This window comes from Fragaria vesca, linkage group LG5 (assembly GCF_000184155.1).
Source record: "Fragaria vesca subsp. vesca linkage group LG5, FraVesHawaii_1.0, whole genome shotgun sequence".
In the NCBI taxonomy this organism is placed as follows: Eukaryota; Viridiplantae; Streptophyta; class Magnoliopsida; order Rosales; family Rosaceae; genus Fragaria; species Fragaria vesca.
The window spans coordinates 16,362,113-16,380,385 of record NC_020495.1 but is presented as its reverse complement, the minus strand read 5'-3'; the positions used below and the strand labels follow the sequence as shown (position 1 = coordinate 16,380,385).

The following is an 18,273-nucleotide window of genomic DNA, read 5'->3' as shown; positions in this document are numbered from 1 at the left end:
TACAGTGAAAAGACGATTTTGTCCTCCACTGCATCGTTTTATCTTGCTCCCTGAAACTTCCGTGACCGACCTCATCGTGCTCTCTCTCTCTCCTTTGTCTCAACAGTTTGCCCAGCTTTGCCATTTGACCTAATATATATAAAGCCCCTTTGCCAGAATAGCTCTCTCTTGAAGCTTGCGGAGTCATCTCTCACAAAATTCGCCGCATTCTCTTTCGGTATTTGATCAACATCAAGAACAACAAGCACTTGGTAAGTTTTTATAGCAGCAAAATCAATTTGACAGATGATACCATTCTTATTCACCAGTCTAACTATGGATGCCGATATACTAAGTTTTTGTCATCAATGGATGCCGATCGATCTACTAAGTTTTTGTCATCAATTTCCTTTGTTCATTCAGTCAATCATTGAACTTTTGATTGGGTTTTGTTGTTTCCCTAGATTTGAGCTGATTCGGGTTTTTTTCCAATTCAAGTTTTGTCTCTTTGCAGAGTCTGCGACCTCAAAGATCGATTGCACCGGTTCCAAGTAAATTGCTTGCATTGTTCAGAAACGCTGCTTCTCTTTTCAGGTAAACACGTTCTCTGTATGGAAATAGATGAATTTGATAATGAAGTTTTTTTGAATTGGTTTGGTTTTGAATTTGGTTGTTTGGTTGTTTAGGTGGACATGTACCGAGTGATTTAGCGTGGTTCTTCAGAATTGACATAAAAATTGTTTACATCAATTTTATTGCTGTTCAATAGCTACTAGATTAGATGAGTTCAAACTTAACTTAATTGGGTATCCCTGCTGCAACAGGTATAGTAGAATTTTGATTCTGTTAATCATAGACTTTGAGTGTTAGATTTATTAGGGTGATCTACAGCTAAATCTCCCTGTCATACCGACCATAAGAGCTTTAATGAGTTTAGGAGGTTGCCATTTCAGAATTCAATAATCAAATATGGCAAGCACAAAATAGCACAAAGTTCATAGTTCTTAAGTCTTAAGGAAAACCCAAATGCCCTTGATCATCCAGTTTCCTTCCCAAACTTGGTGGCAATAATACAACAATGATTTTTCAGTAATCTTGCTATTGGGTTATATTTTTCAGTAATCTTGATTTTTCGTTTATAATTCTTCCCTTTAACTTGAACTGAAAGCAGAGGTGACCATAAAATTTCTCCCACATAATATGTAGATAGAACAAAATAGAGGCTACAGCTTCTTCTCTTCTGCTTTCCTTGGCTGAAAGTGTACATAGCAGAAAGTTAGTTTGAGGCCTCAGGCCAAATTGAATATAAGTAGATTACTAAAGAAAGGCCTTCTGTCTCGCTAACAGCATTGGGAGGCTGCATATAGAATAGGCTGTGGAATGGTCTACACATGTATCCACAACATGAAGACATAAGCTCCCTCTAATCATACAATATAAAATGCAGCATCACAGTAGTGTGGTGTCAAGTAGTATGCATTACCTTATGTTTTTTTTATGGTTATTCACAGCTTACATTTGTAGGATGTTCTTCTTTTATCATGCTTTTTCTTTTGGCAACGGAAATTTTAATGTTTGTGGAGTCAGTGAGTGGTTAGAAAGTATTTGGTTAATAAAATAAATGGTGTGTAATATGTTTTATCAATTTTAGTGTGTAAAGCCCTCAGTTTGAATCTTTTGTTCATTTCTAGCATTATGAGGTTAGTACAGGAAATATTCGTGTAGTGGATCCTTTAGTTTTGTTCATTTCTGTTTTTTTTTTTTTTTTTTTTTTTTTTTCCGTTTTAGCTATGATTTTCCAATGCGGCTTTAATACAAAATGTTCCCTTTGCTTACAAATCAGTTGTCCTCTATTTGCCTTAGAACGAGCATAAGTCTTCAAGTTCGCAATAGCTTAAATCTTCAAGTTTAGAAATCCCCACCCAAAATTCACGACAACTTAAGCCTTCAAATATAGTTCAACAGTAATCTGCACCCCAAATACAGGACTTCTTAAGCGTTCAAATATAGTGATCAGCCAATACAATTAGTTAGGTTCATAGTGTTAGTAGACCATGAAACTGGCAATAGGTTAAAATTTTGCTAAATTGTGTGATAGCTTGCTACTGCATCTTTTCTTTTGACTTTTTTTCGAGGTGATTGTATTCTTGATATATCAACTCTGAAAATGTACTTCAATTGCTTTAAACTTTACTTCAGTTACTTCAGTCCTTTCAACTGATTTCTGTTACCAATAGGAAAAATTATTCCTTCAACAATAGTTATTATAGTTGGTTGTACTGTACTGTTTCGTGATTGGTTACTAAATTTTCATTTTGCTTTTTTGGTTTATTTTGGTGCAGGTCTTATGCAAAATTTGATCTTTAGAATTTCTACTGCTGTTTGTTCTTTCAGTATTCTCCTTTCCATTGGTTTCTTCTTTTTATTTAGCTTTGTATTTATTCCAATGTAATGCTTCATTGAATACATTATATTGTTAAAAATTGATGACTTCTTCTATGTTTAGGGTGGGCAATATGTTAATAAAATATAACTTTCATGCGTTTATGATAGCGAAACCATCCCTTGTCCGACGGGTTCACACTCGCCATTTCCACCACTAACTTTATTTCCACCACTAACTTTATCCATTTCAAACTTATCTCTCCTTCTCTTTTCTCTAGCGGCGAAAAATAAACCATAGTAATTTCCTTCATTTTCCAACTCATAACTACAACCGTAAGAGCAAGTCCACCCCAAGCTCATTTGAAGGCTTAGGTCATGATCCATGTAGGAATGAAGACCTAGCTTCAAATATCAGTTTCCACCCATATTTTTTTTAACCTGGGCCTTCACTGGGTCTTTGCCTGGGTCAGACCTATGACCTAGGTCACCATTTTTCTTGACGCAGGCCTTCCCGTGACAGGTCAGCCCGAGCCCACAAAAGTTGCTGACGCCAGCCATGTGAAGTGAAGCGGAGGCATCTGGAGGATGCGACCTTGCTCGCGTGAAGGACACGGACGATTGTCCTCTGGCTGTTTGGCAGTGTGATTCCCACGCTTTTGTCTCCTTGTGCATGGAGCCATGTGCAATGACATGCTATTATTTAAATCATGAACCAATTTTATTATATACCTATTATTTAAATCATGCTATTATTAGAAAATGGTATCAAAAATCTACCATTGGCCAGATAAATTTCTACATAATTTTTTATTTCATGTGACATAGGTAGTTTGTTTAAAGGGTAAACCTTATTTACAACCTTACAAAAAATAAAAACTTTATTTGCATTACCTTTTCTTATATAAGTCATAGAATAACTACATTAATTTCAATATGTCATTTTAAAATTATTTACCTTTAAATATTTTTCAATAATTTATTTATTAACATATTAAATTATTATTCACACATAAATACCTAATAATAAAATTTAAATAACAGTCACTGCCACTTGGCGACCTAGAAACTAAAATCGTGGGTGGAAACTGCAGCCCAAAATCACTACCACGTGGCGACCCAGGTCTCGCCCATGACCCAGGCCTTCCCAACGAAGACCCAGAGGGTGGACTTGCTCTAAGCTTCTCGTGGACGAATCTTTTAGAGTAGTACAGTAGGAGAATTCAAGTTATTATGTAATTTGTGCATTTGATGTCCGATGAGTGGACCTATTTTTATGTGTCATTGTGGATACTACCACATCTTTTGCATGTCGGTAGATAAAAATAAAATGTTATTATATTCTTCTTAATTAAAAAGAAATTATTTATAATTTTTTTCAACAAAGAATTATTTATAAAGTGCGGCTATTGGGACATCTAAATTTGCGTACTTGACCTCCTCACTCTATTATGAATTATTAAATGACATATTATCCTCTTACAGAATGACCATTAAAGACATTAATTAAACAAAAAGTAATATTACATTTATTCTCTCTAAACTTTCTAATTCAATAATAATGGATTGCATTTTATTATTTTTCTTATTGATTTTTATTTTCTAGTTTTACCACATATATGTCACATGCATATACAAAGTGAAAAAAAAAATTTACAAAAATTATGGTCTATCAATTATTAAAAAATAAATAAATAAGTATCATATTATTTTTACAAAAATTATGATCTATCAATCATAGAGAAAAAGCTGTCGCGGCACACACTTGCATTTTGAAGAAGAGAGAGTGAGAAGGTGAGAGCTGTAGTTGCGATCCCCGGTAGCTACACCATCCTTGTTCAAGACGCCACCAACCCACCCGCTCTTTGTTCTCTTCAGGTACCAATTCCAACTCTTTTTCTCTTTTCATACCTCTTATATCTTCCTGTAATTGGATCTTCGAGATTCATTTCCCAAATTCCTGGCAACAAATGTGGGGTTGGGTCTATGTTGTTGATTTCTTTCCGGGGTTTATCAGTTTCAATTTACTGTATGTCATTACTGTACCTTCCACAACTTGAGATAGTTTTCAATGACTTGCAATGGTAAACTATAGGATCAGAAGCTATGAGTTTAGAGTTAACAGTGATATGGCCCTTTGTTTAAATCCCTTTATGAATGTATATGAAATTTGGTTTTGGGATATTTGATTCATCTGTATCTTTTATTGTGTACTAGAAAAACAAAACTAATTGTATATGTATATCAGTCAGTCAATTGCAAACAATAACTAGGAAGTCGTAAGTTGTAAACTTCAAATTTTACAAATAAACTTTAACATGGAATTATAATGCTAGCCAAAGAATCCGGCCAGTGGGCGTGATCCTTTGTCCCAAGTTCCTTGGGTGTATAAAGAAACTCTATACTAGAACACTTGAATAATCTGTGTGTTGTGAATGTTTCAAGTAGCAAATAGTGGCTGTAAACGGTATGTAAAATCATATGCACCAGGTGTTTAAGTTCATCTTCAATGTTGAAGGAACTACCAGGCGCTACCTTGATCTCTTGTTTGATATTTGCAAATACTAAACATCCAGTTAAACTAAATCACTTTTTACCATAGTCTATAGCATTTAAGATTTCACATGAAGTTTTGCACGTCATAATAAGACGGGTTATCAATGGAAGGACTGAATCATGAACACGATTTGAACAAAACAGATGAAGGAAAGATGGTGAGTTTGAAAACCATCTATTTGTTATTAGATAAATAGCAGCGCAGGAGATAGAAAATTTTACATGCCAAGAAAATAAGATCAGTAGGAAGACATAAAGATGATGAGAAATGAAGAATAAGAAGGTTTTACCTCTATTTCTATGCTTAGTGGATATCTTGTCAACTGTTCTGTACAGTCTATTTTTAAAGTTATAATTTCCAATATAGCAACGGGCTCAAGCCCAAGAGAATACACACTAGTACATCGAAATAGTCCTTGTTCTGCTGGATTTATTAAGAGCAAAATAAACTAGAAGGAGGGTGAGTATAAAAGCAATGTGACACCAATGGCCAAGGCTCAAAGCGGCCAAGTGACCTGAAGCAGCATTCTTCTCCCTATAAATTCCCGCAGTTTACAATCCCTCCCAATTGAATAGCTGTGTTCATGTGTTAAGCACACTACACCTAGCAGACAGTAGTTAAGAGTCGCCTTCCACCTCTAAGTATATATCCTTCATTCCAAGCCAAACACATACCCCTGTAAAGACCCCATAACAGAGCTGGATGGATTTTCCATGCCAAGAAAACAAGATAAATGAGTCTCCTCTTATGTAGGAATGGCACAATGGTACATGAGCCTCCATTATTCCAATCATTGTATTACCTTCTGTTTTCTCTTCTCTCACTTCAATATATGTTGCCTGCTAGTTCTGCCTCGTGGAAGTTTATCTTCTTACTATAGTGTACAATGAGCGTGCGTAAGAAGTCTGACATGGGGTTCGCAAAACACATTTAGTTACCATAGGATTTGGACTTATTCAATATCATAGTTGGATCAACTGAACAGGATTTCAAGCTAAGAAGTTCTACGTAAGGACGGGTATTTTGGTTATCAATCCTCATCATTAATCATGTTGCAAGATGCGAGTATTTACCTGTTATTTTAAGACTCTTAGATTAGAAGTTTCCAGGGTAATGGTATTTACCTGTTATTTTAAGAATCCTAATTAATTTTCATCCTCTTCAATTGAATCAAGAACTAGATGTTCTTTGCTTCGATTATTATTTTTTAATTATTAATTAGGATTCTTAATTTTGTTCTTTCTACTGGCCATACCCTGATCCTCCTTTGTGAGTTGGTCTGTTCTCCCAAATTAAGCACTAGTTGAAGCTCATTTAATGAGAGCTTTGTGAAGAATGTAAATTATTTGCACTAATTATTGATGTAGATCTATATATTGTCGGACTTTTGTAATGGTATTGGTTCTTGAAAATTATTTACAATAGATATTTCCTGAGCTTGTTATTCTTCTTACTTCCTCTTCAGCTTCTTCATATGGATGCGGATGCTGCAAAAACTGCCCGCGAGTCTCTGGACCTAGCATTTCAGATGTCCAACATTCTTGAGACAGGACTTGATCGTCACACCCTCTCCATCCTTATTGCACTCTGTGATTTGGGTCTCAACCCTGAGGCGTTAGCAGCTGTAGTCAAGGAGCTCCGAAATGACCTCGGGCCACTTACACCACAAGATGCTGCTCCTCATGTACCATGAACAGGTATATATATTTGTATCTCCGTTCTTGCCTGGTTGGGATGAGTCATTTGTGGAATCTATAAATCCATTGTCTAACCTTCACATAATCTTAATGGATACTGGTTCCTAAGTTCAGAAAATTACTTGAACAATGATATGAACTTAGTTCATTAAGCAGTAAAAATTTATATGTGCCAGATGAACAAATATTAATCTCGATTTAGAACAAATATTAATCTCGATTGGGTAGATGTTTAAAAATTTGATCTAGATGCATTTCTGCTCAGGTTTACTTGAAAAGGTACACCCTTTTGTGGGGATAACAGGTTTCTTAATGAAGTACTGTAGAAAGTTTGAGTGGCACATTTGAAAAATCTCTGTATTTCACCGATTATGATGTTTACTTTGTGAAAATCAACTTATGACATTATTGACATGTGTAGCCTTTGCTAATTTTAGTCTTGCTTTGCAGGGCTGTTTGTGTTTGGTGGAGAAACTAATATGCTTGTTTGGAGGAAGGATATTTTCCTGATTCTCTCTTTGTTCCTTTTTGGTTCTCCTGTACAAGTGATGGATGTTTTCTGTACAAAAATGTTGATGCTATTTTCCTGCTTTGGTTTGTGTTAGGGTGAGCTTTGTAAAGTGCAGTACTGCAAATGATTTGGAAGTTGAAACAAACCAATCATCCTTTTTTATGCTATTTGATCTCACTCCCGTTTATTGGGGCTTGTGCTCTAGTTTTATTTCTATTTTGAATAATCTCTCTTGAATGATGAAGAAAAACAAATACAAATGAACACTGAGAATTCTCGGACAAACTATGACAGAAGAAATCTTTCTCCAAGCTTACCCAATTTGTGAACAATTCGGCTCTCTTATCTTATTGAGTTGGCCATTCAGTTGGTACATCGGAATCATCTTAACATTTCCTTGTTCTTGAAAAACTACTCTTCTTGCTGAGATGCGTCAAATAGATTTATTTTGTTCCACAAAATAAGCACGCTAGTCGGCAGATACAACGTTGTCCTAGTCAACTGTTATAATCGCGCAATTCACTCTGCTGGTTGAGCTAGCTACCTCGCCATTCGATGTCTACTTCCGGTGAGGCATTCATCATTCATCATTCTCTTGTTGGTCGAGCTACCTTACCCTTCTGCACTCCTCTCCTTCAAGTCACAATATTCCGCTATAGAGTCCGGAGAACAAATAAGGTATAGATTAATTCTATACATCAAATAGATTTAGTAATCTCAAATCAGTTTGATCACTGCATGAAGTCTGCATATCTGAATCAACGAGTTGTAGGAGAATGTGATATTAGAGAGAGAGAGAGAGAGACATACAATTACTTTCACCTACCCCTGATTCTTACAATCATAGGAGCTTAGATAACTTAAACATACAAATGCTTTTAAAATGTTTTTCAAATGCAGCCTTAGGCACTAATTTAGTAAATAAATTTACCATGTCCTAAGACCTGATTTGTTTCACTTTGATCTTGAAGAGAACTTGTTATTGTTGATTACTTATACGATATGTACTTGGTGTTGTCGCTCTTGATGAAACCTTGCTTCATTTGTTCAATGCAAACAACATTAATCTCATTAGTGCATATATATGTGCATATAGATAATAATAGATTCATCTGTGGAAACAACCACTAGTTTTTTGAACGTGTGTTTATGTAACTCCACCATACACACTCATGAACAATTTCGTGTATAATAAACCTATGCATGATTCAAAGATGTTGCAACAAAAGTTTGTTTCATAGACCGCCCAGATATCACGGTGTTTCCCAATACCATAACCAATTTAGAAATAACCTTGATGCGAGTCTAAGGGATACCTGATATCAACCAATCCTACCAAAACATTACAAATATTTTGGTGAAACGAGTAGAAGACTGTCCTAGAACTCAAAATAAGAGTCTGCGACTTTGCGTCAAAAATCAAATTCACGCATCGCATAAACTTTGTGTACTAAACTAGTCATAACTTCCTCTAAAAAATGGATAATGACAAACCGTAAAAAATTATGGAAACTAGAGATCCGTAACTTTCCAATCGTATAATATTCATAATTCAACTTGTTCTAAGCTACTCTCATAGCTCTGTCAAAGTCGATTGATTTGCAAAAGCATATTTTTTTAGATTTCGCCTTTGATAAGTCCTTTTGTCACACATGGCTTACAACGACAGTGATGAGATCCCATCACTCATGCCATATCTTATGTTCTCTCTGTAGAGATAGAATAACTCAAATATTTCATACCTTTAATAATCAAAAAAATGTCTTTATGTTAGTCTATTCGTGTTGCGTGGGTGCAAATCTGAGCTAACAAGTTCTTAACGGATGAGATGTTGATTCCTATCTATAGTGTGAAGTACAATAATGCATCTTTTGCTCTTATATTAGGCACGTAAACCTTTGAAACGTATTCGTCATCAACCCTTGAATGAAACATATGCCTTTAAGAGTCTAGACTATGAACGATCATGAGAGTACTTACAACTCTTGTCTTATCTTCAATAGTATCTGGCGATTGATCGATGGACAATTCCATCATTACGGTTGTTTAAAAAACGCAAACGCGGTTGAATATGCTACGTTTTAAAAATAGAGTATTCTACGCATATATTATTCTTGTGCAGTTGTAAGGATCAAGACAAGACAGAGCGGTGCATCACCGCAACAATTCATGTCATTTATGTTGAACATACTGGTCTTATCTCCTCTTAACGATGAAAATATTGTTTTTTTTTTCCGACCGGGACGAAAAATATTATTGAGTATTGTTTTGATGGTTGACCTATGAAATGAAATATACACGTGCAGTGTAGCTAAGAGTGGTTTGGTCATTGGTGAGAGCGGCCTATATGTTTACACCCGCCTTCCCATTTTCAAACACCTCAAGGCCACCGTTTCTCTCTCTCATTTTCAGACTCTCTCTACCCAAAACCCTAAATGGACGATCAAGAAGACCCAGTGAGCCTCTTCTTGAGCCTCGACCAGTGGCAAGGTCCCCCTGATTCCGACGACTCCGATCCTCTCCCTACTCCCTCCGATACCTACATGCTCGGCTTCCTCATCGCCAACATCGTCGGCATCCAGTACTACTCCGGCACCATCACCGGCCGCGAAATGGTCGGCCTCGTCCGCGAGCCCCTCAACCCCTACGATTCCAACGCCATCCGAGTCCTCAACACCCGCACTGTCCAAGTCGGCCACATCGAACGCGCCGTCGCCGCCGCCCTCGCCCCCTTGATCGACGCCGAACTCATTGCCGTCGAGGGCATCGTCCCCAACACGCGCTCCAAGACCAACCGGTTCAAGATTCCTTGCCAGGTCCACATCTTCGCCAGAATCCACGACTTCCCCGCCGTCAAATCCGCCCTTCTCGGCGCCGGGCTGCAGTTGATTTCGAATAGCGATGCGGGTTTTACGCTCTCGGAGGCGGCGGTGGTGAAGGAGAAGAAGGCTGAGAGTGGGTACAAGACTGTGGATGAGATTTTCAAGCTGGTGGAGGAAAATGCCAGCCAAAACGGTGCGTTGGAGCCGATGGAGCCGCCCAAGGAGGTGATCAAATCGGAGCTTTTTCGGCACCAGAAGGAAGGGCTGGGCTGGTTGGTTGGCAGAGAAAATTCAGTTGATTTGCCTCCGTTTTGGGAAGAGAAAAATGATGGGTCTTTTGTCAATGTGTTGACAAATTACCATACCGATAAGCGACCCGAGCCATTAAGAGGTGGGATCTTTGCAGATGATATGGGTTTGGGTAAGACTCTCACTTTGCTTTCCTTGATTGCTTTTGATAAATATGGTAGCTGCTGCAACAGTGCCAGTGTGGATGAAAGCATACCAAATGATAATGAAATGGGTGAGGATGAGGAGGGAATGTCTGTTTCTGGTAGTAAGAAGGGTAAGAAGACTAAGACAAGTAAAAAGGGAACCACTGCAAGGAAAAGACGTAAAACTGAGGATGGCAATGATAAGTCTACTGCTGGTTTCAGTAGCAAGTCCACGATAATTGTGTGCCCTCCTTCTGTATTTTCAACTTGGGTAACACAGCTAGGAGAACACACTAGGCCGGGCAGATTGAAGGTGTATATGTATTACGGGGATCGGACTCGAAATGCTGAGGAGCTGAAGAAGTATGATATAGTGCTAACCACTTACAGTATTCTTGCTACTGAACATTCGTGGCCAACAAGTTCTCCTGTTCAAAAGATTGAGTGGTGGCGGGTCATTTTGGATGAGGCGCATACGATTAAGAATGTGAATGCTCAACAAAGTCAGGCTGTCACTAATTTGAAGGCTAAGCGAAGGTGGGCTGTTACTGGAACTCCAATCCAGAATGGCTCATTTGACTTGTTTTCTTTGATGTCTTTTTTGAGGTTTGAGCCTTTCTCAATTAAGAGCTACTGGCAAAGCTTGGTGCAGCGACCTCTTGCTCATGGTAACAAGATGGGGCTCTCACGACTTCAGGTACTACAAGCTTTCAGTTGTTTTTATTTATTTATTAATTTGTTAACAAATTATGAAGAAATTATAGTGTATGTAACGGAAGATTGCATCACATGGAAATTTTGTCCTCATGTTCCTTTATCTGCGTGGTTACGTGGGGATTTTTATTTTTCTTTATCGATCGGCAGTTTGCTATTTTTCCACGAACTTGGAAAGAATAGATTGTATTCTTTGATCATTTCAAAACCATATCGTTTGTGCACATTAAGTGTGTTAGTATTTTATTTTGAAAGTAATGATGGTTTCTCTTTTCAGTTCTCCTTTTGCTTGATACGATATCATATTGGGTTTTAGCCAAATTCAGTTGCTTGAAATTGTTCTTTGACACTTCAGCTCCTAGTGTTAATATCTCATTAAACTAAAGTTCATCAGGTTTTTCATGATGTGTATGAGGGTATGACTGCAATTTGATATTGTATTTGACTTTCTATTAAATCAATTTCGCCTCTGGTCTTTTGCTTTCTGTGGTTGGGGTATGAAGGAGAGCAAATTACTGTTATGCAACACATGTGGTTATATGACAAGTTAGACATGACTAAAGATGATCCATGACTTGCTACCTGGAATGGGTTTTTTTTTTTTTTTCCCCTCATTATAGCTGTCGTCTATCTTTTGAGTTGATGATTAGTGGATCCGTAGGACTCCTTGTCTTTCCAAGGGTAATGAATGGCCTTTATTGACTTTGGATTAAGTTTTCATTTTTGCTATGTTGCAACTTTTCATATTTGTCCGCCTTTTAGTTATTGAAAGATATAAGGTGTCAAGAATCTTGTCTGTGTTCTTTTTTTCTGGCTCAAATTCCAATCGTACCTGGTTTGTGATGCAATTTTCTTCAGGTTTTGATGGCAACAATTTCTTTGCGGAGAACAAAAGACAAAGCACTGATTGGACTGCCACCTAAAACTACAGAGACTTGCTACATGGAATTATCTGCTGAAGAACGTGAGCTGTATGATAGGATGGAAGGAGAAGCAAAGAGTGTAATGAGGAATTACATAGACACTGGTAGTATGATGCGGAACTATTCCACTGTACTTAGCATAATCTTACGACTGCGGCAAATCTGTACTGATTCGGCCTTGTGCCCGTCTGATCTCAAGTCACTTCTTCCTTCCAACAATATTGAAGGTACTGGAAAAGGATTTTATTTTAGTGCATCTGATGTTCTTATTTTTGGTTTCAACTTTACATCACTTGTACTTAGCATAACCCTAAACTCCTATTTTAGTTTACAGTTCTTTCAGTGGTTCCCCTTGGGAAAAGTAAATGTCTAGGCTTGGTCAGGTTCTATACACATACATCAATATGTATTTGTAATATATATTGGCATTCTTACTGTTAAATGCATAAACCTATGTCCTAATGGTAGTCAGTAAAATGTTACAATGTATAAATGTCTTTGTTACTATGTTGGTAGGCTCAAGTTAATAGTATGAATTCTGAGGAAGATAAGAAGTTAGTGGTGGATATATTTCGAAGAATGGTGAGGCCATGGCTTGTTACCTATTTGCTCCTGCCCCCTAAAAGATGTAGGGTTATGCATGAGGCCCCAGTTTCGAGCCTCGATCTGCAAAGGGTTTAGGGTGATTTCTGGGTATCAAAATATTAATAAAATAAGGATTTTCATCTATCCCTCGAAGGTGTTGTGCGAGTGATGTGCCCCATAGGCGATTAGGAAGAGCAGTATGTTTAAATTATCTAGGCCCCGCTGGAACTGATTGTCCTTTTTAAAAGTTAGCTTTGAAACTGGAACACCGACTTAGACTTCTGTGGACTTCCAATATCTTGCCATGGTCCTAATGTTTGTGAACAACTTACCCCGTATACTTAACTGACACAAACAAAGTGAAAATTCATTGTGCTATTTTCTTGGACTGTTTTTGTGTTATGCTTATGTTTTGCCTTAATTTTGGTACACCCTTCAATCATTCCATGAACAAATCAGTCAGTATCAAATGAGGCTTCATTCAATTGTCTATGCCATCTTTTAATAATTTTTTTATGTTTATATATTACAAGAACATGTGTCATTCTGTGTGCATTTTCAAATTAGCGGAGAAAGGGTATAATATATTAATCTTTCTATTACTTTTACCCCTTATGTAGTTGAGTCTGAACCTCTCTGACGAATGTTTTCACCGAGCATGTTAATTCTGACTCATGTATTTGATTCTAAGCAGATGTATCAAAGAACCCAGAGCTACTGAAAAAGATGGTTGAGGTGCTGCAAGATGGTGAAGATTTTGATTGTCCAATATGTATTTCTCCACCAACCAATGTTGTTATTACTTGCTGCGCACACATCTTTTGCCAAGCTTGTATTATGAAAACCCTTCAGCGCACAAAACCCTGCTGTCCTTTGTGTCGCGGTCCTCTGTCACAGTCTGATCTGTTCTCAGCCCCTCAAACATCTTCTGACGATGACAACGCAAAATCCCCAAGAACAACAATGTCTTCAAAAGTATCTGCTCTCCTAAAACTTCTTGTTGAATCAAGGGATCAAAACCCATTGGCAAAATCAGTAGTGTTTTCACAATTTCGAACCATGTTGCTATATCTTGAAGAGATACTGCAAACAGCTGGTTTCAAAGTTTTGCGTTTAGATGGGACTATGACTGCAAATAAAAGAGCTCAGGTAATCAAACAGTTTGGGGTTGTAGGAGATGATGCGCCTACAATTTTGCTTGCAAGTCTGAAGGCTTCAGGAACAGGGATAAATCTTACTGCTGCTAGTAGAGTCTATTTGTTGGAGCCATGGTGGAACCCCGCAGTTGAGGAACAAGCAATGGATCGAGTTCACCGGATTGGACAGAAGGAGGATGTAAAGATTGTCAGATTGATTACCCGAAACAGCATCGAAGAGAGGATATTAGAGTTACAGGAGAAAAAGAAGAAACTTGCAAAGGAAGCTTTTGGAAAGAGATCTGCAAAGGATCGCAGAGATATGGGTGCTGATGATCTTATTAGCCTCGTGTCCTTATAAGTTCATCAACAAATTAAATGATGCTGCTTCTTGTCGTTGCACATACTAGTCAGCTGTTACTGCATGTAAATATTCAGGATGCATAAATGGAATGCTGATGTACATGCCCTCCTCTCAAGGAACTTGTGCCTTTTGTTTTGTAGTTGGCACATAGTTTGTTCCGAATCTAGAAGATATAATTTTGTTGGAGTCTTGGAGGTGACAATTTTTGGCTAATGGTAACTGGTAAGAATGAGCTGCTTTGATATTTACCTTTTTGCATGGGGTAGGTTCTATTGGTACATGTTTCCAAATAAGTGAATAGTTTCACCAAAAATAAAAAATAAAAAAAGTGAATAACTACGATTTCTGGCATCAACTGACGAATTGTAACAAGAACTCCTTTAATTTTAATCACTTTAGGTCAAGCCTGGACACACCCAAGGCAGCAATCACAGTGGCAGTATCCCCTGAAATCACAGATTTGGGTTTTATTTATTTATTTTAGACAAAGAAGTAAAGAAGTAGAAACCTAATGAGTCTTCAGCATAGAATGTTGTATCTTTCGGCATGGGGCCTGTTTCATGGCTTAAAGTTGGCTTCTAATCTGCACATTTCAAAGCTTGAGATTGAATCTGAGTCTGCTATCCTTGTGCATCTTATGAAAAGTGCCAATCTCTCTCTCCATCCCCTAGGATCTCTTCTCAATGGTTGCAAAAGCATGATGTCCCAAATGGATGATGTGAAGCTTTCTCATGTGTTCAGAGAGTCCAACATGATAGCTGATGTCCTAGCAAAGTGCAGCATCTCAAATGATCTTGGTCTCATTCTCTTTGAAGAACCTCCAGCTCATGCCATTCTAGTTTTTCTTTATGATTTAGTTGCTGTTACTAGAGCTAGGAGAACAAGCTCTTGTCTTAGTCTGTAATTTCTTTTTTTTTTTTTTGGGTCTTTTAGGCCCCGTTTGTAACCAAAAAAAGAAAAAAAATGTTGTATCTTTTATTCACATGAGGCGGACAACTAATTTTCTTGTTAATGGATTGCCAAATGTTGGTCCTTATCATTCCGTTGCTAGTTGGAGTAATGGTGCTTTTCTTCTGGCTGCTAGTTAAGTTTTTCACTTAGACAGTTTGTGGTCGGGTTATTGTAGAGGGTTCTCGTTATAATTTTCATTGTTAGTCAAAAAAAAAAGACGAGTCTTAAGCATATATGTCGTCCTATTTTAATTTTATAAAACATCTTGAATCATATATTTCATTCTAGTCTTATATGATAAACAAAACCGTATGAGATGTTTAGGAGATCACATGCTTATCCCTTGCTCTTGCACGTCCTTTATCAAATTTTGAACGATGATTTATTTTTTTTCGTCCTCAAAATATGATGAAAAGCCATATTTATTCATGATTATTTATTTAAATAAAAATGGCAGTGTATGGAAATACTGGTAGAAATTAGGGTCATGGCCTTAGCTGACGTGTCAGTGTTGAGGCTTGACTCTGATAAAATTGCAGAAGACGAAAGAAAGAAAGAAATTGCAGTCGATTCCCAAATCGAGGAAGGAAAGAAGGAAGAGAGAAGAAGAAGCAGCGTCGTCAATGGCTGCCTTTCTAGCTCGTAAATCTCTTCAGACTCTTCGTGCCAGACAGCTTCAGCTCGTATGCCCTAATTCTCTCCCTCCTCAATTTTCATATTCGTTTCTGTCCCCATATTTAGGTTTTACAATTTCTTCGGATCACTACTATGCTACTATCATTTGATTTATTTGAGCTCGTTTGTGGAATCCAGATTCAAAAGTTTGATTGATTTCTATTATCGTAATAGCTCATATTTTGATGCGGTTTTCTGACAAGAAATAAAAATAAATATTTGATGCGGTCATTGCTTAAGGGTTTAGACTTTAGAATCCACTATGCGGTTGTTGTTTATATCATTTACCGAAAGATGATACCAATTCATAGGGCTGGAATAGATTCACAGTGAATGGAAATACCTGGGTGTTAGAAACTAATAGTTCATTGTTTTGGTCAATGTAACTAATAAGAAACGGAACGAATAGGAAAGAACTAAAATGACTGTCATGCTAATCTACGGAGTCTCGAAGATTTTCAATTCTCGATTTTTGGGATTTAGGCCAGTGGACTTCCAGGCCTAAATCGATTAGATTGATTGAAAATACTCTAGGCTTCAGTAATTCCCATGTTTTCTTCTATGTATTCATGACAATGAACTGATTATCATCAGTCCAAAAGACATAAAAATCTTGCTGAGACATAAAAAACATAAAATCTAAATACTTCCTCTTGTCGCTACATTATTTTTATGCAACTTATTTGGGTAACAGTGAATCAGTGATAGTTCCTGATATTGAAAGGTTGAGTACAGATTTGAATTAAGGGAGAGTTCAAATCAATTGCAAAAATTGGTCAAACAAGTTGCTGATTATTGTCGATACAATGTTAGTGTGTCGTGAACTCGTGATTGGGAAACATGATGCTGGAAAACCAAATCTCTTATGTGGAATCTGATAAATCTAAACTTCTACTGCTAGTATGTTGAATTTTGAAATTCTATTTTCATACAAGCATTTATCCTCAAAAGTTTTAGTTGTTTTATTTTCCTTTCTAATGTCTCAGAACCTTTTAGTTTTATCTTTTCCCAGCTGAGATTACATATTCTTTGTAGCCATTATATGTTAAGGATTTCGTTTGACAGGTGAACTTTTTGGTTTTTGTTTAGGCTGTACCAGGAAAACCACTGCAGGGATCTCAATTCTATGGACTGCGATCTAGCTCACATTGCTACTCAACTAAACTAGGTTTGCTATTCTGTGGGGACATTGGTGTTGGTGTAATTAAGAAATAAGCTACAAAAAATAGAAATCTTCAACATTTGTAGTTGATTTAGGAGCTTTGTAAATTAATTAAACTGCTTAATTGCTGGGCGGTTTCCTCAGCTAATCAAGAGGCCCTTCTGAAAAAGTTCATTTTTGTTTATGCTGCAGAGGATGAGGAAAGAGAACAACTGGCAAAGGAGATGTCCAAGGACTGGAGTGCTGGTAATCGTTATTCCCTTATAAAAGAGATAATTAACCTTATTTTAGCTCTCAATATGGTGTTAGTTTACTAGGCTTTGTGAAGTATATACTCTCATTCTTTCTTTTTGTAAGTGCAGTTTTTGAGAGAAGCATCAACACACTATTTCTTACTGAAATGGTTCGAGGTCTGATGCTGACGCTCAAGTACTTCTTTGAGCAAAAAGTTACTGTAAGTATTTTCTCCATCTGCTACCGGTATTATTTTTCCCTGATGCTGAGGTATGACAGCCATCTTTTGTGTTGTAGATCAATTATCCATTTGAGAAGGGTCCTTTGAGTCCTCGTTTTCGTGGTGAACATGCCCTACGGCGTTATCCTACAGGAGAAGAGCGTTGCATTGCGTGCAAACTTTGTGAAGCTGTAAGAGTTGAAATACATCTGTTGCTATTCTAGCTATTAAAATATACGAACTAAGTAGCTAAACTCAACAACATATGACGGGGAAAATTCCTTGCCTGTTAAACTTGAATAAGATGCAAACTTTGTTAAGGTGTAAGAGTTGAAACCCTTGTGTGCTATTCTAGCTTTAAAATACGAAGTAAGAAGCTGAACTCACCAATATATGACGGGGAAAATTCCTTTCCTGTTAAACTTGATTATGATACACATTCATAATCCTGAAGTTCCTCTAGTGTATATGGCCTCAGCTTACTCCTGGAACTGCCAATAGATGGTGCCTTGCTTGTCTTCTTGGGCAAGGCCTAACTTAGAAGCTTGATAACTTCGGTTATATCCAGTAAACTACATCGTGTGTACTTTTGTTTCGCAGCTGCCTTTCATTAATATTCAGTTACTTGCCTGGTTAGGAGCAAGTTAATGTCCTACATAGTTGATATATATATACAGGCTGGATGTAGAGTGGACGTCCGCACTCCGGCTTAAAGTGCGGACTTCGTCCGTTCTCTGCAGTCTCACGCCGGTGACGGCTTCTCTCCTTCCCGGACGACAACACAGGCTTCCAGGACGGCTTCTCTCCTTCCAGGACTGGCCGGCGACAAGTTTTCCGGCCAACCTTGATCAATCATGGTGTTTTCCGTCCAGAGCTTCAATCCGGCCGGAAAACTTGTCGCCGGCCAGTCCTGGAAGGAGAGAAACC

At 37.5% G+C, this 18,273-nt stretch overlaps 3 protein-coding genes across 3 annotated transcripts in view; all 3 read left to right on the top strand.

Annotated features, from left to right (window-relative positions):
* The first annotated feature begins 67 nt into the window (after positions 1-67).
* On the top strand, positions 68-7,295 carry LOC101311376 (mitotic-spindle organizing protein 1A-like). The gene is made up of 5 exons (XM_004299891.1): positions 68-251; positions 478-573; positions 4,103-4,239; positions 6,384-6,615; positions 7,066-7,295. Exon 4 carries the CDS (start codon positions 6,393-6,395, stop codon positions 6,609-6,611), a length of 219 nt encoding a protein of 72 aa, XP_004299939.1. The 5' UTR covers positions 68-251; positions 478-573; positions 4,103-4,239; positions 6,384-6,392; the 3' UTR covers positions 6,612-6,615; positions 7,066-7,295.
* Positions 7,296-9,264: 1,969 nt separating this feature from the next.
* LOC101311093 (putative SWI/SNF-related matrix-associated actin-dependent regulator of chromatin subfamily A member 3-like 1-like) lies at positions 9,265-14,351 on the top strand. Its single transcript, XM_004299890.1, has 3 exons — positions 9,265-11,079; positions 11,955-12,246; positions 13,299-14,351. The coding sequence occupies exons 1-3, from the start codon at positions 9,562-9,564 to the stop codon at positions 14,099-14,101; spliced, it is 2,613 nt and encodes an 870-aa protein (XP_004299938.1). The 5' UTR covers positions 9,265-9,561; the 3' UTR covers positions 14,102-14,351.
* Positions 14,352-15,574: 1,223 nt separating this feature from the next.
* The window catches only part of LOC101310800 (NADH dehydrogenase [ubiquinone] iron-sulfur protein 8, mitochondrial-like), a 3,886-nt gene continuing 1,187 nt past the window's right edge, over positions 15,575-18,273 (top strand). The window contains exons 1-5 of the mRNA XM_004299889.1: positions 15,575-15,738; positions 16,820-16,898; positions 17,085-17,138; positions 17,255-17,346; positions 17,424-17,537. Coding sequence (XP_004299937.1) covers positions 15,679-15,738; positions 16,820-16,898; positions 17,085-17,138; positions 17,255-17,346; positions 17,424-17,537 — 399 coding nt within the window. The 5' untranslated portion in view covers positions 15,575-15,678. The remainder of the gene's footprint in view (positions 15,739-16,819; positions 16,899-17,084; positions 17,139-17,254; positions 17,347-17,423; positions 17,538-18,273) is intronic.

Bases quoted from the DNA above. Each gene is read 5' to 3' on its own strand.
- LOC101311376 (XM_004299891.1), top strand. From the start codon at position 6,393: ATGGATGCGGATGCTGCAAAAACTGCCCGCGAGTCTCTGGACCTAGCA.
- LOC101311093 (XM_004299890.1), top strand. From the start codon at position 9,562: ATGGACGATCAAGAAGACCCAGTGAGCCTCTTCTTGAGCCTCGACCAG. The intron at 11,080-11,954 runs GTACTACAAGCT...AATTTTCTTCAG, and splicing joins TGGGGCTCTCACGACTTCAG to GTTTTGATGGCAACAATTTC. The intron at 12,247-13,298 runs GTACTGGAAAAG...GATTCTAAGCAG, and splicing joins TCCTTCCAACAATATTGAAG to ATGTATCAAAGAACCCAGAG.